The sequence below is a fragment of the Nannospalax galili genome, unplaced genomic scaffold (genome assembly GCF_000622305.1).
Source record: "Nannospalax galili isolate Female #2095 unplaced genomic scaffold, S.galili_v1.0 scaffold181, whole genome shotgun sequence".
Taxonomy (NCBI): domain Eukaryota; kingdom Metazoa; phylum Chordata; class Mammalia; order Rodentia; family Spalacidae; genus Nannospalax; species Nannospalax galili.
In genome coordinates this window covers 257,930-285,004 of record NW_008344645.1, presented here as the reverse complement: position 1 = coordinate 285,004, position 27,075 = coordinate 257,930, and the positions used below count along the sequence as shown (strand labels likewise).

General features: G+C 40.4%; 1 protein-coding gene across 1 annotated transcript in view; it reads right to left on the bottom strand.

The window, feature by feature from the left end:
* Window positions 1–27,075, bottom strand: part of Lmo7 (LIM domain 7) — a gene marked incomplete in the record, with an annotated part of 227,110 nt that overhangs the window by 93,635 nt on the left and 106,400 nt on the right. Inside the window, 1 exon segment of the mRNA XM_029567275.1 lies at window positions 4,712–4,818. Coding sequence (XP_029423135.1) covers window positions 4,712–4,818 — 107 coding nt within the window.

The following is a 27,075-nucleotide window of genomic DNA, read 5'->3' as shown; positions in this document are numbered from 1 at the left end:
AAAAAAAAAAAAAAAAGACTTAAATTTTAAAATGGTGTAAATTACTCAAAATAAATGGATTTTACCTACATGACTAAATCATAAATAAATACATTTACACACAAATATACTCAAGCTCAATTTGGCAGACTGTTTAGACAGAGTGCACCTGGGGACTTGAATGCAAAGAAATGACTTTATGGTGTTGCTACAAAAATCAAGCTGGCTTTTGAAGCTAGGGAGACCACCCGCATCCCTAAAATGACATTTTCATGATGGAAAGATTCTAACACTATTTGTATTTCAATCACTGTTCCTGTGGCAATGAGCATGTATTTAAAAACCAAAAAGATTCTTGATTTTTGTACCCTCACGTCAATATATTAGAAGAAAAATTGGGACATCACCATTTAAAGTTATATTTTATATAATAACAACCTAAATAAAGCACAAAGTTAATACTAGAAAATTATTTCTTTTCACTATTGTGCTCAAAAGCATTGCCATCCTGTAATTACATTATGAACAGAATGTATCTGAAGAAGTGTTAAAATTTGGATTGGAATGCAGGGGTGGAAGGAACAAACATGTTTACAATCTGTTCAAATCTGCAACTTCAAATGTTTGATAAAATGTGTTTTGAGCAGGCTGGGGAGATGGCTCAGTAAGGAAAGTCCTTTCTGAGTGAGCATGAGGACCTGAATTAGGATCCACAGCACACACAAAAAAGCCAGGCTCAGTGATATTCACCTGTTCCCCAGCACTGGGAGGTGGGGACAGACAGATTCTGGCTCAAATCTAACTTACTTGGTGAGTTCCAGGCCAGTAAGACAGCCTGTTTCAAAAAAATCAGGTAGAGGGGGCTGGAGAGATGGCTCAGTGGTTAAGAGCACTGACTACTCTTGCAGAGGACCTGGGTTCGATTCCCAGCACCCACATGGTGGCTACGAACCCTCCTTAACTCCACTCTAGGGGAATCCGAAGCCCTCTTCTGACCTCCATGGCATTGAATGACACAGGTGCACCCACATACATGCAGGCCATACACTCGTACACATAAAATAAAAATAATAAAATAGTTTTTAAAAATCAGGTAGAGAGTAGAAAACACCCAGCATCAACCTCTAGACTCCAATGTGCACATGCCCAAGTGAGTACACATGTACACACAGGCATATAACACATACACACAAAAAAGAAAAAAAATGTTTCAAGCAATGTTTTAAATACAAGTCTTAGTTTCTAAAAAAAAAACTAACACTAACCATAAAAAGTTAAAACTCTTAATGTTGAGCCCTACCTTTCTGCCAACTCTAAGTTTTCTAAGACAGGACCTAATCATCTCTGCTGAGTTGCTTTCTATTCAGTTGCTCTGTACATTCTTCATGACCAGATGCCACCACAAAAACCCTGACCCTTACTATGAAGAATTCCCAGTGTATTATGGCATGCTCCTGCGGTCACTGGGAAGGGGGTGCCATACTACCTGTTCCCCATGGATCATGTACATTTCAGTTCAATGTGGATATTTAGTAAATGGTTATGATAACGATGCAAGCTGAATTCCATGACCTTAGATGGGGAAGCCCTCCATCTACCATCGAAGGAGACTGAATCATAAGTTCGTTTATTAAGACTTTGGGAAGCAAAAACAGATTAAAATGGATCCTACTGACTCCTAAATAAGACACAACACGGAAATGAATAAAATCATTCAAATGTACTTGAGAAAAAAATTCAAACTACCACTTCCTGCAATAGAAAATAACTCAGGATCCTACATGATTATGTATAATTACCGAAGTATACAGAGTATTCAAGTTCTAGTTCATTGGTGAAAATCTGTTGGAAATTAAATTTAAAGTCACAAGTTGCTGAAGATGGTTACACTAAGGATCTGGATTACTGAAATTATTCACTAGCAACAGCTTTTTAATGCTTCTCACCACCCATTTTCAAACATACACAATTCTCCCACACTCCATGCACCCACTATGTCTTCTCCACCCACAAACAAAAACACCTCCTGTTCCCTAACACAGGGTATATCAATTGCCTGCTAATGTTTTCTCTCAGTATATCATGACTGCACTGTATATGCTAGAAGGCCAGCAAGGTCTTTGCATTATTAGATGTGGCCTGAGCAGTTTGGTAATGGCAGAGCATTTATAATAATCAAATGAGTTACTACAATTTTGCTCCATTGAATGTATACAGAGAATACACTAATTTCAAGTGCAACACACATTCACATGCTCAGGCAAACTATAATGAGCCTTTCCATTTAAATAAACACATTAACATGGAAAGGTAGTGATTATATGACAGTAAATGTAAAGTGACATTGTAGCAGAGTGTCAAAAGTCTATCACAGTCAGTGTCCATTTACACATGACTGATTTGCTGGTAAAGAGGGACTTAATGCACAAGCCAAGATTTCTGAACCCCAGCATTGTTGCTGTTTAGAGAAGGAAAATTCTTCATTGTGGGTCTGTCCTGTGAGCAAAAGGGTACTTAACACCACCCCAACTTATTAGATAGATGCCCATGGTACCCCACACCAGCTATGACCACCAAAAGTGTCTCTACACATTGCCAAATGTCCCTGGGGAGGAAAAACTGCCTCCAGAAGAGAACCACTGATCTAATCAATGCCAAGTCCTTTAATCTACAATAATGATAGGACAAGAGTTGACCCACAGGAGTCTCTACATTACATAACAACCAAAACTAAAACTAACAACCACATTACTCTTCAGTAAGCAATTATTTGCCTTCCTTTAAACTTGCTTCCTTTAATAAAAGTGCTATTTTAGGGCATAAGAGAATTCATTTGCCAGAGTCCTTATATCTGCTCTGGGAGGCTCCAAGGCTCCCTCTGTGCAGACCTAGAGCAGACCCTTTGCTCTATGGCCCAAAAAGACAGGAGTATGGGGAAAGTTCTCAAGCAAAGTTACAGTTTCTGCTTTGCTGTCTCACCCCACAGGCAGACGGAGGCACACCTTGCTTTGATAGCTTTGTGGTTTCCACTGAAACAAGTTGTTCTGCCTGCTTCGCACTCTCCCGGTTTCACTTTGCCAGTAATTTAATTTCACCAAAGGCTGAGCCCAGATACTGATTTCTCTTCAACATTTTTAGACCCAACAGCTCCTGAAAGCGGCTCTAGGCAAGTCCTATACGCAATACCCTTGAAATTAGGGGCCAACAAACATGTTTTGCCTAGTCCATAAGCCTACTCAAATATAGGCTGCAAGTTTCAAAGCAGTATGATTGCAGAGGGCAACACGCTTATCCTTACTAGACATCACCAACTTAAAGAAAGGAACGTTTTCAAAAACTAAAGTGTCTCTGCCCAGGTAGGTCTTAGGAAAGTATATCCTGACAAGAAAAATTAAAAGAAATTCACTCAGCTTTTAATGTTTAATGGAAATTAAAAGAACCCTGAATACTGCAGAAGTATTTTGGCAACTTAGGATTTCAAGTATCTTTCAGTTCATCGGAAATGTGGACAGATCCCCCTTCTAGGCACCTAATACCACTGTAGAGTTAGGAAAACACACGACCAAAGTAGATACAGGTCGCGGTGAAACAGGTTGTTCATCTACAAAATTTACTGTTAGATTCTAAAGCAACTAGTGCCACCTGAGATTTAAGTTATATTGTTAGAAGACGGTATAGACTATCAAAAAAAAAATTAATGTAATTATTCTTTTTCCTGAAGCAATGTTCACATGTAAGGTTTGCTGGTCAGTTTTAATAACTACTGAAACTATGAAACAAGGGCATTAACTACATCAGTCTTTGAAGTAGTTGATACTGAATTTTCCGTTTTCACTATTTCTTTAGGTAAAACGTAGCATTTATTTTCTCACTTGGAAAAGTGTTAATTAGTTATAAGAGCCCTCATAAGGAGGCAGTCATTGTTTCAAAATTATATAATTTTTGTGTCACATTTACCTGGCAGCACAACTATTTTGCCAATTTCCTGGATGCAGATTATATTTATAGAAAAAAAAAATTCTAACAGCTTAAAAGCCGATTTCCTGAAACCATACCCTCACACCCCTAAACTCCGACAGAATACCTGCAGATATGGGTTCACCCGCTCTTGTATTTTCTTGTCTAAACTATTAAAATAGTGAAATACTTCATCGTTTTAAAACCAACCACAACTGATAAGGTTGTTGGTCCTGGGCCACTGCTATTTTCTAAATATTAACAAGGTCACTTTTACCAATGTCCCCTAACTATAATTATTCCCTAACTATAATTTTTATGTTAACAATTACATCGTGTTTCCAAATACATAGAAACTATTTTAAACTCCTTTTTTTTAAACCTGTAAATTACAGTAGTAATCTCTAAATTCACTTCCTAACTATAATGAATATGCTCACCATTAGCAACCAAACACTATCACACTGGAAAACATTAAAATAGAAACTGCCAATCTGGTCAGTACAAAGATTTACAAGACCAGGATATGCTATCAATTACAGATGCTTACACTCACGGTCCCCAAACCATTTTTAAACAGTCTAATTTGAAATGAGAAACAAGGAAGACAGAGAAAGGAATGATTTTTCAGTAATCACAAAAACTCTCAGCAACCACTTTCACAAGCTGAAAGCCCTCATTTTGAATCTATATTTAATTATTACTTTTATCTTTTGTATATTTATATTTATACATATTTATATACATAAACAAAAAGCACACATGTGAAACTTACTTGACAGTGACTCGATTTGATAAATCCTGTAGATCTCCAGGATGAAAAAGCTGGGCTTCTTTCAATCCAATCTGTTCACAAGCTTTCAAAAAAACGTTTATATTATCCTGTGGAAAGAATTGGAAAGTGATTGCTTAGCTGAGCTCACTCTCAGACAACGGTAACTAATTTTTATTATACAACTTCCCAACTTGAAAGTCCAATTACAATCAGCAAAAGAGGTAGCAGCAAGACCAATGCATACGTGTATTTGGAAAAAAAAATAAAAAATAAAAGTCCGTGGGCACGTATAGTCTTTCAGTCTTCCAGAGCATAAAAGGTGGTGTTATCTTATGCCCGTGCATACACTGTTGCTGTGATCTTTGTGACGGGCACGTTAAACATTACCTGTTACAGGACAAGTGCCTAGCCAGTGAGCAGTAATCTACACTTTGATGTCAGCTCTGCTCTGCAAACAAACGCCCTCTTCCCAGCTTTGCATGACAAGCCTCACCTCTCCTCTTTAAAAATAACTCTAGCTACTGACATTCACCCACCCAGAAACTGTTGGCAGGGAAGACATAAGAGGAGGAACATTCTGTTTCTATGATTACAAATTACAGAATGACTGTGGAATACCACACCTGAAATCTGGGTTTGGTTGCTGAGCCAGCCCGAGACAGGCACAGAGACTATGCTATAGCAGCAGGGAGCAGCCCGGTGCTCATTGGCTGAGCCGTGCCATTTAGGAGTGGCATATTACTCAGCCTCTGCACTTGTCTCAAGAGCTGCCTCTAAAAAAAACCCTGAAAATCTATCCCCCCCACCTCCAAGGCTCTGCTCCTATCTAATTTCAAAACCCCATCCTCCATTCACAAACCAGTGCTTGCCATTCTCATAGGCCGCTGCACAGAGACCACGATATATTCTATTTTCAGTCGGCTGCATTGCAACCACACACATTTGGTTGCCAGGATTAGCTCTGGCATCATCTTTTCTGCTCTTGAAGAAGAAAAGTACTTTATGGGGCTGGGTTCACGGAGACTCCACGTGAACTCTTTACTTTTGCCCTTGGTGGGGTTGTGGGTAAGGGACCGTCCTGCTTGCAAGCTAACACACCCTCATCCACTTAGGTTGGCTAGCAACACCACCTCTGTGGTGTGGGCCTCCCTGGAGCCACACCTCACCTCCCTTCCCAGAGCTGATACCCACAGACCAGAACACAACCTGCCACTTGGAGATGGCAGTATTCTGTGTCCACAGGAAGCAAAGTCAGGATAGTACACAAAGTGAGATGGGATGATCAGGAAGAGGAATGAGAGGAAAGAACCACTTCAACAGCTCGGGTTCCTTAGAGAATAAGGGGGCTTCGGGAAAGAACAAGACCCAAGGTGACCAGAGAAAAGCAACACTGACTGCCAAGGAAGCAAGGGACACTGAAAAACAAAACAAACAGTGAAACTACTTGTAGAAGTGGAAGGTTACTCCCGGGTGCTCTCAGCGAAAGAAAGTGTGAACAACTAGCTAGAATATGAAATGAATCTACAAATGGAAATGAGTGGGCCCAGAAGATTACAGAAATTTCTAAGTCAAAAATTGAGTGGCAGCCAGGCGGGTGGTACATGCCTTTAATCCCAACACTCTGGAGGCAGAGGCAGGTCAATCTTTGTGAGATTAAAGTCAGCCTGATCTAAATATTGAGTTCCAGGCCAGCTAGGTCTACAGAAAGACCCTGTCTCAACATCCCCCCACCAAAAAAAAAAAAAAATGAGTAGCACAAAGACGGTTACTTAATTTTAATTAGACTGTGTAGGAAGGGATGGGAAAATAAGTGGAGAATGAGTAAGGAAGACCTGCACTGTTGACCTCTGTCCTCTATATGCATATGCATGTACATGCACCTATGCACACGTGAACACATAGGAACACAGACACACACAGATACACACAGACACACAGGCACAGACACACACACACACACGAGGGGATAACTTATTGGCAAAATTCCAGTAGGAGCACAATGATAATTTTACTGCTAAACTCATGAGTTCTAAAAGCTATACTGCTTATAATTCTCTGAAAACACAAATTTACACTTCTAATCCCAGGGCTCTGAAGAGCAGACAAGATCAAAAACAGAGGTGGTGTTGACAGCCAACCTAAGTGGATGACCAATACATCACATTCTACAGGAAGCAGATTTCACATACAAAAGGAAAAATAAACTCACAAACATCTTCGTGTCCCCTTAATTTGCCTCTGAATGTTTAAAGTCATATAAAAGATCAGGTGGGGATACGGCACAGCCAGACACTTGCCTAGCATGGGTAAGGCCTCAAGTTTGGTTCCTGGGGACCACAAAAAATAAAGCATAAGACACTAAAACAAAGTTAAACTCAATGTAAATATGGAGCTGAGAGTTAAAACAACCCACATATTTTACAAAAACACAACAGCACTCCCTGGTGAACAATATGTACCAGTGGATAAGAGGAAACTACACATTCCTCAAATCCATGTAAGTGTTTAGAGAGAAACCACTTAAAACCGAAAGTAACTATACCTAATCAGGGACAAAGCTCAAGGAAAATTACAAGCAATGTGATTATGTTTTAGTCTTAAGTAAAGCCTTTATATCATCGAAAAAACAAGAATGCCTTTTAAAAAGCTCAGTGGTATTCAGTTTTAAAGCAGAGAAACTCTACATATAAATTTGCACATGGTCTAGGCACCAGGAATGGTTATAGCAAAATCAGAATTGTAACCTATATCACCCATCCTGGACTGGAACCCACTGGTAATTTATTTTCTGCAACTACAAAGGATCCACGCAGAGAATTGCCCAAGGGAATATGCAAAATTATAAAATAAAATTTTCATGTCTGTTACAACTTCAAGCAGCTAAACCCAAGTCAACATGGTAAAAAGACAGCATTTAGCCCTTACTTAGAATCATTTTCACTTGAAACTAACCAAAGATATAAGCACACAGACACAGACACAGACACACACACAGACACACACACAGACACAGACACAGACACACACACAGACACACACACACACACACCCGAAGGACAAATGGAAACCGATCTCATCAAATTGAACTGGTAGCCAGGAGTGACTATAGAAAGAGTAGTTCATTTCTGCCCCATTTTCCTCCACTGTGCAGTGACTAGTGTATAAGTTCTACAATCATTTTACAAAAAGGAAACAACTTTTTCTGCAAGGAGATGAAAACCCAACCCTGCAGGCCCAGTCCCTCACACAGCTACTCCACAGCCTAACTTTCAGAGCAGATTTCATGTCAAAAGAGCCTGCTTTAAACATACGTGGTACCTACACCTTCAGGGTCAAAAGTGACTTCTTAAAAACAAACCAAAAAAAAACCCATGAACTCTAAAGACTGTATCTAAATACCTCCTTTTGTTAAGAATATTTTCATAGGGATGAAGAAAGGCAAACACTGCAGAAAAAGCAGAAAGTTTGAGACTTTCATTCTCTCCTTCCCTGATTAGGGATTGGGAACAGCTGGGCTCACTGACAAGCTATGATGAGAAAACCACAAAGCTCTACAAATGTCCTCCTGTTTGTACTCATTCGCTGCAGAACTTCTGTTAACAATGTGATGCCACAAAACAAATTATCTCAAAACTTAACTGAAAATGCAAGAGACCATGATTTCCAAGAGCTTTGGAGAGTCTGGAATGTGAGAACAGCCTTGACTAGATGGTTCTGATAAGAAGAACTCTCATCAAGTTATAATGGAAATGGTAGGTCAGACTGTATTCATCCAAAGACTGTTCCCAAGGTGACTCACTCATATGGTTGGCAAATCAGGGCTGACTGTTGACAGGAAGCCTCAGTTCTTTGCCAAATGGACATTTCCATAGAACCTGACAGAACCAGTGACCCAAAAGAGAACACAATGGAAGTTGCAGTGTTGCATGTCCTGGCTTTTGAAATGATCCCATCATTTCTTCAAGATTCTACTATGGTAGAGACCAGCCCTGACCAGTGAACACTACATGAGGACATAAATACCAGGTCACATGGAGAATTGACACCTGAATCATTGTCTGAACACCAGTGATTCACAGTTCACTCATGCACAAAATTCACACTCTCTCTGGAAGCCTCCAAAATTCTTTTATTCATTAACATTTTTTAGTGTGTGTCCGTGTGTGTATATGAATGTGGGTACGTGTATGCAACAGCACACATGTGAAGGCCAGAGGTAACTCTTGGGAGTCAGGTCTCTTTCCATCATGGATTCTGGAATCAAATTCAGGTCATCAGGCTTGCACAGCAGGTGCCTTTACCTGCTGAGCCATCTCAGCAGCCCATATTCCAGCCCCAAATTATTATCCCTTATCAAGATGAGATCAAAATGTAGATCCAGTTGTGTACAAGTTAGATCCAGTTGTGTACAAGGCCCTTCCAGTGTAGTTCCAAAAGTATAGCCCTTGAACATAGGTCTTCTCAACACAATTTCCTGTGAACTAAAAGAAAGTTACTTCTCTGTGCTGGATAGCTTTAGACAACTTGACAAATCTGGGTAGAGGGAATCTCATTTGGGGAATTTTCCCCATTGGACTGACCTGTGACCATGTAGTTGGGGCATTTTCTTAATTGTTGAGTTATGGATGGTGCCACCCTGGGCAGGTGGTCTCGTGTTATATCAGAAAGCAGGTTGAGCAGAGGCCAGGGGAGTAAGCCAGTAAGTAGCACTCCTCCACGGCCTGTGCTTCAGCTCCTAACTCTAGGTTCCTACCCTGAATTCCTACCTTGGACTCCCTCAGTGATGAACTGTGACCCAGGAGATGTAAGCCAAATAAACCCTTTCCTCCCCAAGTTGGTATTGGTCAAAATGTTTTGTCACAGCAATTGAAAGCAAACTAGAACACTCTCCTATGGTCAAAAGAGACTGCTTTAGTCATACATGATCCCCACTTTCAGGACCAAATATGACATCTCAAAAGCAAACCAAAAAGAGAGAGAGAGAGAGAGAGAGAGAGAGAAAGAAAGGGGGAGGGGAAGGGAGGGGAGAAGTGGGGAGGGAAAAAGAGAGAGAGAGAGAGAGAGTTCCTTTTCATTTACAATGTTTCTATGGTGGGTGAATAAAGGCAAATACCACAGAAGAAGGAGAAGGCTTGAGACAGCGGTGGCACCACTTTATGTAAGTGTTCCCCAGGCTCCAGGTCAAGGGGAGGAAAAACAAAAGGCACACAGGAGTCACACAGCCATAGAAATTCTGAAATTCTGCAAGGAAGATGATGGCAGTTTCTTCATTAGGACTCAAGGCTAGGAAATAAATCTTCTTCATAGATCTGGGCTCCTTCCTCTACAATCTTCATTTCACCCTCAAAATCGTCTTTCTTTTGCCTTGGGAAGTAGCCTGTGTGTGTAACTGCATAGCTTTCTCAGTGTGTTCTGCATCTTCCCATAGACATCTGGGGTAACTTTAGGTCTCTTGGACTTGTGATTCTGCATGTTTAGCCTAAGGTGGCGATGATTCTGTAAACACAGTTCTCCCAAGGGTGACAGCTCTACTCTTCCTCTTCCTCTCACTAGGCTTTCCTCCATTCCGTGAAAGCCACACCCACAGCTCTCTCCAAGCCTTCTCTACCTCAGTCTTCTCCAGAGGGACAGCACCCTGAAACATCTCAGGAGCCCTGTTGCTGAGCCAGACAGCTCTCACAGGCACTACCTTGGATCTTTCTAGGAACTTAAAGGATTTTACAACCATGCCCTCAACTACATCATTAAAGCTTGTTTTCCTGCCAGTGCCCTGAATTTGATCCAGGCTTGAAAACCATTTCTCAATTCTAACATCTACTGACTCAAGATTCTGGATTGTTGTCAACAGCGGCAATTCCTGCGTGTTTCTGTTTATCATTCTGCCTTCCCTCTTACTCTCCTCTGATGTCTTACTATAACCATGGAGACTCCAGACAGAACTTCAGTGCTCTGCAATTCTCACTAGAAGAGTGAAAACTGTACTAGACCACCTAGCTGATTTGGTATAATTCCTAGTGAATTATACCACGAGTGAATATAAGAAAGTGAGAATCACATTGGAAGCTGGCTATCACAGTACTTTGGAACACGAAAATGTATAGAGATCTTGAATTTCGGGTGTCTTGGTCAAGCTATCCCACAAACAATAAATCAAGTCAGAGCCCATGAGAAGTCTTTAATATCAAAATATGATCAAGCACATATTGGTAGTAATGAAATTAATGCTCTGGATAAGGCTTCTTGTAAAGGCAACAAGGAGGAAGCCAGACACTGTGGTAAGTCCAGCACTTGGGAGGCAGAGGCAGGAAGATCATGAGTTAGAGACCAGCACGGGCTACTCCGTCTCCAAAAGAAAAAAGAAACAAGGACAAAGAAATAGAAAGGGGAAAAGGAAAGAAATGGCCTGGTGGCACCGCTCATCTGCGACCATTCACACAGCATGCTGCTATGTTATATTAGTAAATTGTCACGTGCTGTTTGAGCTCATTGTGAAGCTGATTCAGGAAACGGGGTTACCCCCTCACCTCAGACCCAACCATGTTTATTTCAAGCATCCTCCAAGACTCCTCCTAGGTGTGGGCTGCCCCCACCCCCAACTCTGTGACAAATAGGGGAGAGATCAGAAGAACATACAAAGGGTAAAGGCATTGTGTCCTATTCCCAATAGATGTTACTGTTGTTTAATCCTATGCTATAAAGGTGCTTGCAGTAGGAAAGAGACAGGAAGTTCAGCCATGGAGAGAAAGCTCAGTCAGAATCTCTAGCTGACTGCTTCAATTTCCCAAATCACTTTGTACTGGGTGTTGCGAGCACGTGATTTGATGATGCCATAACTATCTGCTACTATTTCTTTTACTTAGAAGCCTCACAGAAGGGGACACTCTGCTCTGCCCAGGATTCTCTGTTGGGAACTCTAGATGCCTCAATGGTGCTTCCTCAGTCCATTTCTGCTGGACAGTTGCAATCTCCCAATTTGATTATCTCTCTGCTGGCTTGTATTCTTTTACTTGAAGGCTTTACCCGAGGTAACTCTCTACTCTGCCTAAGACGCCATCAGGAACTCCAGCTGACTGACTCCGTTGATGATTTCTCAGATGATTTCTGCTGGATGTTTTTTTTTTTGTTTGTTTTTTAGTTCTTTTTATTCATTTAAATAATATTTTATTAGTTCTTCGAGAATGTCATACAATGTGTTGTGATCATATATCCTCCTTTCTCAGCTCCTCCCACATCCACCCCATCTTCCTACCCACCCAACTTCATGTGTGTATATTTTTTCTCCCTTTCTATTGAGTGCAATATATCTGCTAGATGTTTTAAGTGCACAATTTGATGATGTTTCACTCTCTTTCTGTCTATATCTCACTTGCTATTCATTCATTCACTTTGGCTTGCTATATAATTAATAACTCACTCATTCAAAACCAAAAATATAGCTACTGTAGATCATTCTACCAGACCATACAGAACACATGTACAAGGCCCTAGACTGAATTTCTAGCACTATAAAAGAGAGAGAGAAAGGAAGATTCCCAACCAACTATGATATTTAAAGGGAAATTTTTAAAAGCCAAGAAAGAAGACCATCTAGAAATCAGAGTAAAAAGAGTGGGATTGTGAAACATGAGAAACAAGAACGTTTCAAGAGAAGAGAGGGAGATGCTGCAAAGAGCTGAAATCAGGAGAAATGAAAACTGTTCAAAGAATTTTACATCATACAAAGCATCCTTAGTGACCATAAACTCCAGAGGACTAAGAAGTAGATAAGTGCCAATGATGACTGGGAGCTGGCAAAGCTACCCAAATCCAGAGGAGCCATCACCCTGACAGTCAGCCTCCTAGTCAGGCTGCTCACACATCCTCCTGAAGCATTGTTGTGCCGCAACCCACCACAGTTATCAGTAGCAGCCTTAGGATGTTCCCTCTCTAGAGGGAAGGCAAACAGCGTTTATATTCTCCTGGACCCAGTTACAAACTGTGTTCCACCTCATCACAGTGTTTACCAATTTTAAATGAGCAGGGCTGGACTGGAGAGATGGCTTAGTGTTTAAGAACAGACTGATCTTGCAGAAGACCCAGGTTGGAATTCCAGCACCCACATGGCAGCTAACAACCACCTGTAATCCAGTTCCAGGGGATCTGACACCTTCTTCTGACCTCCGAGGGCATTGCATAACACAGTTGCACTTACACACATTCAGGCAATACACACATACACATAAAAATAATAAAATATTTAAAAAAAACACAAGCATGACTATACACTTCAATAGTCTTGACTCTTGTCTTCACTATAAACCCTGAAAAGAATGTGAGGACAGCACAAACCCAACGTGAACATTCCAACCCTAGACCCAGAGCTCAGGTAGGTCTTCATTAATGTCTCCCCATTAAAGCCCTTCAAATCACTTACCTTCTAATAGCACTTAACCAGTGACATAATATTTCTCTTGTCATTTTAGCACTTTTTCTTGTTCTTTTATCAGAGAAAGAAGTTTTTGAGAGGAACATCAGGGGCTAAAGTTGAATTAGTCATACCTATCTTAACAAGTTCATCCGTCTACATAAGGACTCTCTCCTTGTGTGATTTTACTATGTTCTTCCTCAGCCACATTCCACACTCACTCCCATGCCCCTCCATTAAAAAGCACCTTCCTCGTAGGTATACGTCCCAAAGAACAGAAAAGATTCTCAGCCAAGTTCACATACACCCACACAGCCTCACTATTCACAACAGACAAAGGCAGAAATTGTTCACATGTCCATTAACAGGTCAATAGATACACAAGTTGCAATGTAACCATACTGCAATAACCAAGGATTATTGTTCACCCATAAAAAGTCACAAACTACTAACACATCTGGATGAACTTCCAGATTCCAGAGCATTATGCTAAGTGAAAGAGGCCAGCACTCAAAGGTCATGTGTTTCATTTAAGTGAAACAGTCAAAATGGCTATGTCCCTAGAGACAGAATGTAGGCTTCTGGTTGCCAGGGACTCAAGGAAGAAAGACATGAGGAGAAACCACTTAATGATCAAGAGGTTTTATTTTGAAGTCCTGAAATGCTTAATGATTACACATTACTATAAATACTACTGAATTATTAACTTTCAAATTGATGTTATGTGAATTTCATCTCAACAAATTATTTCTAAAAGGTACCTTCTCCAATGTGTTTAAAATGATAGGGCTAGGTAAATAGTTCCATCAATAAAGTGCTTGCTGGAGGAGGACCCGAGTTTGACCCCCACAACCTATATAAAAACACAGGACTTGGTGTTGTACACTTGAATTCCCAGCACTAGGGAGACAGAGATGAGTAGAATCTGGGACTCGCTGGCCAGATAGCCTATCCTATTAGGTGAGCAGAAGCCACTGAAAGACCCTGTCTCAAAAACAAGGTAGATGGGGCCTGTGAGATGGCCCAATGGATAAAGGTGCTTTCTGCAGAAGCCTGGTAACCAGTTCAGACCTCCAAACCCACATAAAAGTGGTAAGAAATAACTGACTCCTCAAAGTTGTCTCGGACCTCCACATGCATGCTACAAACACATCATGGAGACATACACACTAATAATAAACTGTTTTGTTGTCGTTTCTGTTTTTTTTTTAATTGAGTTGTTCCCTTAAGCCAGATGTGGTGGCACAAGCCTTCAGTCCTAGCACTTGGGAGGCAGAGGCAGGTGGATCTTTATGAGTTCAAGGCCAACCTGGTCTACGTAGAGAGTTCCAGGCCAGCTGGAATGCTACAGAGAGGGCCTGTGCAGGATCACCTACAGGGTGATCCTGTCTCAAAAAGACCAAAAACAGACAAACAACAACAACAAAAAACAACTGAGTGGTTCCCAAGGAACAGCAAGATTGTACATGCAAGAGGTCCTGCATGTGCACCATTATGAATGTGCGCACACATGCATGTGGACATGGGGACACACACACACACACACACACACACACACACACACCACAAATGCTATGTTTAGTCTAATTTATATAAATGGCATTATGTCCCAGATTTTTTTCTTTTATTCATCAAATCATTATCAAAAGTTGATATCCTTGGGGCTCAGCGGTTAAGAGCACTGGCTCCTCTTGCAGAGGACCTGGGTTCAGTTCCCAGCACCCCCATGGTGACTCACAACCATCTTTAACTCCAGTTCCAGGGTCTCCAGCACCCTCTTCTGGCCTCCAAGGGCACTGCACACGTGGTACACTTACATGTAAGCAAAACACTCATATACATAAAATATAAATAAATAAATAAATAAATAAATAAATAAATAAATAAATTGATATCCTCATTAAAGTATACTATACCGTTCAGGCTCTTGCCCTGCTCTAGGTTACTTTTATTTTTACTTGAAGAATCAAAAAAAAAAAATCTTCAGTGATGAAATGCCAAGTGTGATGACATCCAGCAGGCAGAGAGAATACTCCACAACATGGTTCCTAAATATAGCAATAAATATGGAAATGTCCACTCATTAGATACAGGCACTTAGACCCATTTCTGCCAAAGCTTCCTAAGTACACAAGGCCAAGAGCTATCTGTCAGAAATAAGAGTCTTTTACAGAGACAAGGCTCATAAAGAGATTCATCACAATAAACTAAAAAGCTCAAGATCCTAACCAATCATGAGAATGAGATAAGCTGTTCCTGAGAGCCTCACAAAGCGGAAACCAAAGCTCCCAGAAGTCCTGGTAGTCCTCCTCCCCAGTCAGCACAATACTCTTCTCGTGACTACTTTAGCCTGGAATTCCCAGAAAGGGCCCTTTAAACAAAACTTTTGAAAGTGGAGATGTAAATCCCCATGATCCCCGGTACATGACCGACACCAACTTAGCCCCAGGCCCAGAGACTTAGAGACCTTGGATCCTTTTCTATTATTCTATTACTGATGAGGACTGCAATCACTGCTTTTCTTATCCTGGAAGAAGCAAGGCCAAAAACGTTCCCAGGTATGGGTCAGCAGTGCAAGTAGGCATCCTCTGAAGCAGAGCTATCCAACTGAATCCATCTGTTCAATGAAGGTTTGCAGACATTGGCTCCCAATCATTTCCATGAAAACACAAAGGGCTTGTGCAGGTAAGGCCGATATACACTAAAGCCTAAAAACATCAGCCCAGTCACTTGTCACAGAAAGCAAGGTCACAGACCAGTAACTTTGGAAACAAACCTAGCAGCTATGTGGAAACCTGGGCTCCATCCCAGACTTGCTCAAGCATAGCCCACGTGGGAAGACTATTCCCTGAAGACCCAAGTTTTGAGAGGCAAATAGAGGACATTACCAAACAGAACTTAGCATCTCTCTTTACTATGCACATGTCCCCTAGAGACAGATGCTAGAGCTCACATTAGACCATTTCCAAAAATCATTTGAATTTCACTCCCATGATATGGTAACAATGATCAAAGTGGTTTTTAAGAAACTGCTAAGTGGTAGGGTAACTAAAACATATCAAAATTTGCACTTTACAGTTCCCATTAAGAAAGCAGTTGAGGGGGCTAGGGAGATGATTGCTCAGTGGTTAAGACACTGGCAATTTTTCCAGAGGGTCCAGGATCAGTTCCCAGCACCCATATGGTAGCTAACAACCATCTGTTATTCCACTTTAAGGGAATAAGACGAAATCCTCTTCTGGTCTCTACATGCATGAGGCACACATGTAAGCAAAACACTTATACACATAAGATAAAAACAAAGTTTTTTTGTTTTTTTTTTTAAAAGAAAGCAGTTGAGTCACAATCTTATCAGCTAGTCCTGGCCTTATTTATTTACTTATTTATTTGTATTTTGAGAGAGGCTCTTACTTGCCTCAAATTCACTATATAGTCCAGGCTGGCCTTGAAGTCAAGGCAATCTTCCTGTCTCTTCCTTCTAAGTACCAACATGCTCAGTCATCCTAGCTTTTTAAATTATTGGCAGTTGGGGGATGGGGGGTGGATTCATTCTCAATCTCAGAATTTAGGTGGCTCAGATAATAATAACTACAATGGTCAACAAATACACCTACATTTTATGAATATAAGTTAACATTCATCAGCAAACCAAATTTACAGTTTATTTATGAGACAGGAAAGCAGCTAGTCTCATTCTTTTTCCGTTGCTTTGGTTGAGACAGGATCTCATTATGTAGCTCAGATGGGCTCAAATTCAAGATCCTCCTGCCTCAGCCTTGGGGTTACAAGGTGTGTGCCACAATGCCATTTTATACCCCCTCCCTCGGTTACAAAAGAAAAAAGCTTGATCGCTGCTAAGAACAAAAGAGCTAAAGCCAAGAGCAACAGTTAAGATTTGTAACATAAGCGGACAGGAATAGGGACCCAACAGGAAAGTGTAGAGGCACTGCCAAGAGAGAGCAAGGGCCTGAGAGATTAGCCACGGCTGCAACGCCAGTAGCATGGCAACTGATTTTTTTGCCAGCACTGCTTAGCAGAGAGAAAAACAAAACCACCACAGTGAGTGAGGCAGAGCTGAGTGCTGGCAAGCAGGAGGCCAAGGAAAGAGGGTGGAGTGCTCTGGTAAAGGCTTGTTGTCTGCATGTTAAATTAGCTCTGGTACAACTAACTACACAGAAGCAATAACAGGCTGACAGTTGTGCACATTATTCAAATTGCACCTTACATTGAAAATAAAGTCATTCTAAAACTCATCTGCTCTTTAAAAATAAAGTGCTAAAATACATGCAAAAGGAATTCTGTCCTCAAGTTTTGCATGTGCTCCAAGGTAATTGCTTTAAAAAACATATAATGAGCCGGGCATGGTGGCGCATGCCTTTGATCCCAGCACTTGGGAAGGCAGAGGCAGGGGGACCTCTGTGAGTTCAAGGCTAGCCTGGTCTACATAGTGAGTTCCAGGACAGCTGGGGCTAAAGGGAGACCCTGTCTCAAAAAGACAAAAAAAAAAAAAAAAAAAAAAAATCTATTCCCGACAAGTAGCTTTTAGGAAACTTAGGCCCATCTAAATCATTTTTATAAGATTGTATTTTATTCATTTGTGCTTAAACCAGCCAAACTGAATTATCGCGATGCAGCCAAATATCAAACATTTTTCTACAAATGTTAATGAAAAAAATTGAAGTCATAGTAAAACACAAGGCAAAGGTGGTGGGAGACATCAGCAAAGAACATTATAACCTAACTGTTCACCTGAATAATTGATGTTTAATAAATGAAGTCTCCATTCACATAAAACAGAAATAAATTTCATTGTAAATCTTTATATTTATTTCCTACTCTTATGGCTACATTTTATATCCTAAAAATATCAAACTAATACTAGATCTACTTATCTATAGCCAGAGAAGTCCTGTCCATAGCAAACAAGGTTACTGAAACCTAGTGAGAATCAAGGAACCAAGCAGATACATCACTGCACAAAACAGTAAAACGGGAGGGAGGGAGGGAGGGAGGGAGGGAGGAAATGAAATCCATAATGGGTACCATAGTTCAGGCTTCAAGGCCTTGTGGGCACTGAAATGCTAATGATTTCCCCAAGCACTAGCCAAGGTGCCTCCAAATCAGTGACAGAGCTGCAAGTAGGCTGCAGAGCTGCCTCACCACAGTTATAGAATAAATTTATCCAGGCCTGGTTGACCCAGTGAATGTTTGCTGCAAAACTAGCTGTTCAAAACTGAGTTGTTCCAGGTTTAGTTGCTGTATGTGGGAAGGTTTCCAGATGTGTTCACCAAGCACCCTGGTAATACTTAAGAGCAGAAAAGTCCTAGGCATTCTGCAGGTGCTAAGCCCCAAATCACTCTGCTGTCATTCTCTGGCCAGTTACATTTCATTCTCTGGTTTTGGAACCAGGTCTTAGCCTGTTTGTAGCCAAGGTTTAGAATGCTAGAAATACTTATGTCTGCTCAAGGCTGAGCTTGAACTGTGAAACCTGCTGTAGCTGGATCTGGAGAATATGGCTTGGGTTATTTTTTACCGTGGGCCATATTCCCCTCCCTTATGTACTGCATTCTCCTTGATAGATGTGCAGCGGTAGAAGGATCACGGCTCTGCTCAACAAGCAGACCCATGAAGGGAGAGGAGGACAGTCTATGAGAAGGGCATTTCAGAGGATGACATTTGTTAAGAAGATAAGCAAGTTTCTTGAGGCCCACAAATCACAGTTATTGTAAGAAGGGCTAAGCAGTGGCTTTCTGGCAAGGCAGGCTCCGGGGACAAGCCAGATCCACACTTGTTATTCTAGGCGGGGGGGGGGGGGGGGGGGGGTGTCAAAGACTAAAAAATCGTGAGGTCTTAAGACTAAGTGACTAGGTAGGAGATCTTAGGCAGAAAAGTGTAGCTCTCCAGATGTAAAACTATCAAGAGGCTGTGACGTGAGTGAATTCCCTCCTAGCCATAGTAAGCAGCGGATTCAGCATAGACCACTTTCAATTCCAGATCTTGATATTCAGTACATTAGCTATACTGTAGGGTTCCAAAATCTATCAATGAAACGATTTCCCATATTTTCATCTCATCTTTTTTTCTCTTTTTTAAAGTGTTATTTATTTTAATTGTATGCTTTGCCTGCATACTTATAAGTGCACCACATGCATCCAATGCCCATGGAGGACAGAAGAGGGCATTGGATTCCCTGGAACTGGAGTTACAGACTGTTGTTAGCAGCCATGGGGTACTAGGAACAAAACCTGAGTCCTCTGCAAGAGCAGCCAGTGCTCTTAAACACTGAACTATCTCTCCAGACACCCCACCCCCCTTTATTTTTTCTTTTCCAGACAGGGTCTTACAACATAGCCCTGCTGGCCTGGAGCTCACTATGTATCCCTGGTTGGCTTTGAATTCACAGAGATCCACCTGCATCTGCTTCTTGAATGCTGGGATTAAAGGCTTGCACCACTAAGTCAAGCCCTTATCTTTCTTTTTAAAACAATGTAAATTGCCAGGAAATTTGCTTAAAGTTTACATGAATTCAAACAGTTTTTGACTTCTTAAAATTAAGCAGTTTTACCAACTATTTAAGACTTCACCTACAGACACTGTCATAAGGACCTCTAAAGGAGTTAGTCGTCAGAATTCTAGGGCGAATGCATGTTGTCTTAAATTTTAAAATGATGCTACAGAGCCATTGAAAAGCCATTCTCTGGACATTTCTTCACCCTTACTGGCTATCCTGCACTCCCCAGGGGACCACATTAGGGACCTGGTACTTCATAGCATGTGTTTCTGGTAAACACAGAAAGCTTCTAATGGCTACTTACTTCTTGATTTTTTTTAATTGTCCATTTAGTCATTTTTTTCTGCAATGCAGCCAGGAAACAATGCTTTAAATCCATATTGCTCACTTTTTCATTTTTATTTACTTTTTATTTATTGACATTAGCTAACCTGCAATCTTTTATACCTACCTACCACCAACACTCCTCTGCCACATATCTACTTCCCTTTGCCTGACTGTTTAAGATAGGGTCTCATGTAGTCCAGACTGGCCTCAAACTTGCTATGTAGCCAAGGACCTTGTACTCCTGATCCTCCTGCCTCCACCTCTTGAATGTTGATGTTACAGCAGTGTATCAGCAACCCTAGCTTCTGCCTTACATTTATTCTCTCAATAAACAATGAATCAAAAATCCCCAGTACTCTCACAGCCTAACATAATCCCTAAACTCTGCTCAAAATATGTGGAAAGCCTTCCCCACTTCCTTTGCACCAGAGGCCATTATCCCTTCTTACTTGGAAGACTGTATCAGCCAGAGTATCCAGAGAAAGAAAAACAAGGGGATGTACATAGAAAAGAGCTTATTGGACTGGCAAAATGGTTCAGCAGGTGAAGGCACTTGCTGCCCAGTCTGACAAACATGAGTTAGATCCCCTGAACCCACGTAGTAGAAGGAGAGAACGGACTCCCGCAAGTTGTCCTCTGACCTCCACACATGTACCTGAGCACACAAGTGTGCATGCATACATACACAAAATAAATACAATTTTTAAAAATTTAAGTTAAATGGGGTAGGGGTATCATAAGAAATTATGGAGCCTAAACAGCCCAAGCTAGAGATCCAGAAAAGCTGGTAGCACATTGTCATTCCAAAGACCCTAGAAACTGGACACTTGATGGAAGGATGTAAGACTCAGTCTTTGAGCCAACAGGCTCAAGAACCAAGGACTGATCATTCAGTTCAAGTCAGAAGCAGGAAAAACCAGGATGGCAGTTCAGGCAGGCAGAGCTCCTCTTTACTAGGAGGGCCACCTTTTTTGCTATGTAGAGCTTCAACTCATTGGATGAAGCTCACCCCATCAGTGAGAGCAATCTGCTTTCCTTAAGTCTACTGATTCAAATGTTAGCACCATCTAAAAACCCCATCACAAACAATATCAGAATCCCAGTTCACAAAATATCTGGGCAACCCATGTCACAGCTAAGCTGACACACAATATTAACCATCACTTCTGCTAAAACTGTTCTTCAGTTGGCTCTCCTTTTGTGGATTTCTTTCAGTCTGTTCTTCCCACAACAGCACTAATGATTTTTTTCCAGCAGTTTTATTCAGTTACAATACATACTATACAGTTCACCTATTTAAAACATGCAACACAGACAGGTGAGGTAGTGTATGCCTTTAACCCTAGCACTTGAGAGACAGAAGCAGGCAGATCTCTGTGAGTTCAAGGCCATCCTGGTCTACATGGCCAGTTCCAGGTCAGTCACTTGGGGGTACATAGTGAGACCCCATGTCAAATAAAATAAAATGCACAACATACTGGTTTTTATAGAATCACAGACATGTGCACCCTGGACCATAGGCAGAAACCAATCTTGGAACAAGTTAAATTGTTCTTAGAATATCCCTCATTCTCCACTGTACTTTGCATACCAGAGTCCATGAGACTTCCTCCAGCCTGGCTTGCCTACCTGTCCTCACTCTGCTGACACAGTCCTTCAGAAATCCCTACTCTCCTTCCTTTGCTCTAGAAAGTTCCCACCTGCTCCCTCCCTTCCAGAGCTCACTCCCCACACCACCCTCACCAAACACCATCTCTGAAAGAGATAGCCTTGAGCACCATCTCTGAAATGTGGCTACACCACCCAATCATTCTTCATCCACTTACACTATTTTCCTGTAATTATTGGCAGCTAATAAGGTATTATATTTTCTTCATTGGAGTTATTGGCACCTGTCAAAGCGTTATTGATTTATTGACTGCGCTCTCACCTCATGGCATGGAAAGTCAGCTTCCAGAGAGAGAAACGTTCTCTGCCTTGTCCATAGCTGTGTCCCAAGTGTGAGAAAAGTGCCTGGCATGCAGTAGGCATTCAATAAATGTTTCCAGGAAGGGAGGGCCTTCCTGAGACTTACTTACCATGGGACTAGAGCCTCACACGAGTTTCCAACCTTTCATGCTCTTTCTTATCAACTTCATTTGCTCCTCCTTTGGCAATTTCTACAGAACAAAAGTGACCTAAAAAGGACTGGCCCAGGTTTATTTGAATGAAACTGTGAGGTGTGATATAATCCTACTCAAATACTGAATCAATTTTGGGGAGTTAATTATTTTGTACTTGACAAGTTAATTATAGTGTTGCTTTAGCAATTCTAATTCATTAATGTAAAAATGAAAAGTTGCCCTCAAGGCTGAAACTTGGCATATAAATGTTGAGCTCAGACTTAAAAACAAGCAGGTTTAAAAGTCTAGGGAAGTGCTCCTGAACTTGTGCCAGCACCGTGATTAAGAGATTGTGGCTAGAAATAAAACAGGAGTTTCCTGCTCCTACATCACCACAAGGGTATCAGAAACAACTTAAGGGGCCGGTAAGATGACTCAGAGGGTCAAGATGCTGGTCATGCCAGGCTGGCAACCTGAGTTCAATCCCTAGTACCCACAAAAAGGTAGAAGGAGACAACCAACTCCACAAAGTTGCCTTCTGACCTTCACACATGTCATGGCATGTAAGCCCCTCCCCCAACACACACATAAATAACAAATCAATAAAAGATAACAATTCAAGGTTGATGATGAGTTTTTAAGTTCCACTCTTGATGATACTTATCTTTAATTGGAAGAAGAGAATCAGGAAGGCAAGGAGGCTTGAGAAAGTCTCCTGAGCATGCTTTATAAATAATTCAACCATCACTGCCTTATTCATACACTACGTATATGGAAGTGTTAAGGTACTCCAACATTTATATCCAACATGTATGGCTGTGAAGATAGCCAGCACACGCTCCCGGGTTGAGTCACCAGATCTGAAGTCAGATAATCCCAGACTATTCCAGAGCACAGATAGCGATGCACAGAAATCCCAGGGAAATATATATTACCAAAATAAATCACTTAATATGAAACCATGAAAAATATCATTTTCAATTCATAATGTGATCATATTTTCAATAGATGGTCAGCTTTCATGCTATAATTTCTTATACAAGCACAGCAATATAATAATAATACTAATATTACAGTATTGTTTGTGACTTTATTTAGAAGTAGTACTCCATGGTTTTGTTACTGGTATTTAGTTTTTAAAGAAACAATGAATTTCAGTATTTGGAAGGATTATGCATTTGAGACAAGCCTGGGATACATTAAGACACTATCTCAAACAAAACAAAACAAATAAAAAACAAACTAAATAAACATATTTTTAAAAACAAGATTAACAAATAGGAAGGTTAAAAACAGTTTCAGCATTTGAATCAAAATTATGCAACTTGTAAAAGTGGTTTGGGGACATTTCCTCAGTGTAGTTTAGTAATGAAGAAAAATTCGAGGTTGGGAAGATGGCTCAGTGGTTAAAAGCACTGTCTGCTCTTGCAAAGACCCAGGTTATATTCCCAGCACCCACATGGCAACTAAAAACCATCCTTAATTTCAGTTCCAAGGGATCTGATGCCCCCTTCTGGCCTCCACAGGCAGTGCACTCATGGGTGTACTTACATACATGCAGGTGAAACACATACACATAAAATATAAAAATAAAATTTTAAATAATGAAGCAAATTTTAACAATTTTGATCAAGTTTATTGTTATCTTCTAACATTCACTGTCTTTATTTAAAAATGGGGGAAAATAGAGAAAATTATATCTTTTTAATGCAAACCAAAGTTGATCCAAGATAGTCATTTGTAAGAAATAAAAATTAAGAACATGAAAATTCATAAAATAGGCTTCACTAATTAGTAAATGTGATCTAATTTTTTTTAATGAAAGCAGAGTTGAGCATGTGTAGACAGCATGTCATAGAAAGGGTTCACTGCCCTTGCTCCACACCTTCCCTAGTATGATTTCTGTCATCTGTAAATGGGGAACATGGCCTTCAGCATCAGCTCATGAGAATGCTATTCTTACTAGCTAAACAATCAAACATTATCTGGAAGCTTTTCTAGATGTTCTTAGGTGCAAGAGGTCCTTAAACTAATTTATAAAGTCAGCAATAAAATGCCAGAATAGAGAACAGACACTACTACTCCAACGTTTACATTGTTATTATAGTTCAGTTATGCAGTATGATCCTTGATCTCTCCTCTGTGTCACTTTTTAAAAATTATTTATTTAATAACCACATGATCAGAAGAAACATTTCATTACAGCATTAACATAGTCAATAATAATTTCCAGAGCGAAGATGCATCTCTTTCAAAAGTGGCTGTAAATTTTTAGGTTCACAGTTGAATTAATACAATTATACAATATCGAACTCAGTATAAACGTTATAAGACATAAAGTTGAATGAGGTTTTAACTTTTAAAAAAGATTTCTATTTCATTTTAAAATACACTGTTTTGTACAGAAAAATTCATTTTTAATGCTACTAACACTTAGATGTTTGCACATGCGTCTCTAATCTCTATGTATCTGATTATTACTAGTCACAATCGGTTACACTCGGATCTTTGGCACTCGAGTATGCACATAAAGTCATCAGGTAGATTTCAATTGTAATGTTTTTTACCTCTACTAATTAACATGAAGCAAATTTTTATGCTTCTTCCTCAAATAAAACTCATTTTTTAAAATTTGTTGATTTTTTTTTTTTTGTATTTCACAGAGAACATCCCAAACAATCTTATTTGTCTATACACCCACACCCCAAATGGCACCCTCCCACAGCCTCCCCCCGACTGCAGCCCATATACTCTGTCATCCCGGTTACTGTCCACTGTGCTGTTGGCACCCCCAGCCATTCCCCAGTGCTTGTCCATCTGTTGAATCTAGTCAGCCTATCTAGAGTTCCTTGTTTTAGGAAGATCAGCTCATCCTCATCTAGCAGCAATCAGTTGCCACTATTCCTTTAGATAAGATTGTCACTTGTTTCTTCATGTTCTTTTTTTGTTTGCTTTGATTTCTTGTTTTGTTTTTAAAGATTTACTTATTTTTATTTTATGTATATTGCACATGTGTGTATGTGCACTACATGCATGCCTGGTGCCTACAGAGGACAGAAGAGGGTGTTAGATATGTTGGAACTGGAGTTACAGACAGGTGGGAGCTGCCATGTGGGTGCTGAGATATGAACCCGGGTCTTCTGCAAGAGCAGTCAGGGCTCTTAACCACTGAGCCATGTCTCTAGCCCCCACTTCCACTTGTTATCAGTATTGTGCTCATTTATTTGATTGATTATTTGTTTGGTTCAGTGCTAGGGGTGGAACCCAGGGTCTTATATGTGCTAAGGAAACATTAAGCTACTCCTCCAGTTCCAGTGTTTTGCATTCTTAACCACCTTGATATGTGTCCTTAGATGTATCTGTCTATTCCTGCTAAGGAGATCATTCTAAGACTCGTGCAGGGTATGAACTAGCACAGAGCAATCCTCGGCATTACTACTCTGTTAAGCAAGACATATATGGTCTGTTCATCATTATAGACCACCTAAGTTGGATTCTAATATTCCCTATTTTCTCTTCAAACTTCATCCCTGCCTCCTACCCAGAAAAGTGTTATCCTTGGATAAAAATAGTAATTACATTCGTACTTCTTAAATTATTCCAAGATAGAGAAGAGGAAATCGAATTAGGCTCTTTTTTCCCCCAAAAGTATTCTGTCTTGAGGTCTCACATTTTGAATTTACTTGTGGAAAGTACACACAAAATCCATTGTCTGTGAATTTTCATTCTTCCTTGAAAGAAAAAAAGGGTGTAGGGGGTGAACAGAATGAGTGTGAGAACGCTTTAAAGCACACAACAATACCAAGGTAGCATTGTGTCAACAGTATGGCAGATTCCCAAATGAACTTTCCAAAGCTTCTGGAAAGGAACAAGAAGATACTCCAGCAGCAACTTCAGCACAAAGTCACTCTACTGACACCCAAGTGCTTAGGAGAGTGAAGGTAAAAGACTCAAATGCAATGTCACAAGGGTACACATAAACTACCAATAACCTTCTGGAAAAAGGCAGAAAACCCACACTCAAACATGTTTCATGTTCAAATTAACCCCTATTTTATGCAAATTTGGACACACTAAGAATTTTTCCATGGAGCTCACTGACAGACATGAATGTTCATATAAATGAATTCAACTAAACTTTCTGAAACACCACTGCTTTTCAAAGAGAAATTACAATTGAAATGGAAAATGTGGGTAGATGAAGTCTACAGGCAATCAACCAAATGATCCTTGAAGCAGTTTAGTGCTTACTACCTTGACTCTTTAGCTCACTGGTTCTCAATCAGGGATCACTTTATCCCATAGGGGGTCACTGGCAACATCAGAAGACATTTTTAGTGGTCACGAATAATGGGAAGAGAAAGTATCTCTGTCATCTAGTGATAAGAGGCTAAAGATGCTCCAAAAGAGTCTACAGGCCCAGGACAGACCTCCCCAGTAAAGAATTATCTGCCTCCAAATGTCAACAATGTTGAGGTTGAGAAACCTTGCTTTACTTAAATATAAATACACTGTTAGTTGTCCAAGATGACTGTACATTTCAGGGTTAATGACTTCCTTGATGTTTCTAAATACACTGCATTTCATGCATACTAACGTATCAGATGGTAAACATTATTCTGCCTCAGCAGCTCTTTTCACCAGCAGGATATCTTGCCTGTTTCTCTGGGTTTTATTTTGTTGTTGGACATTTTTTTATTCCCATATTTTTGGTTTTGAGTTTCAATATATTGAACATACCCACATTTAGCACCAGATATTTTTTGGAAGGCACAAGTAAATTCCTGGGTTAGATTTCCTTAAAACATGCCTTTGTGATGAACAGAAAGAATAGAAGAGATAGGAAAAATCTGTTGGTTATAAAACAAACTTAGCCAAGTGAGAGTCAGAAAGATAGATCAGTGGATAATGGTGCTTGTGGATCCCAGGGACCCAATGAAAGGAGAAAGCAGACCCCTACAGGTTTTCCTCTGTCCTGCACACACACACACACACACACACACACACACACACACACACA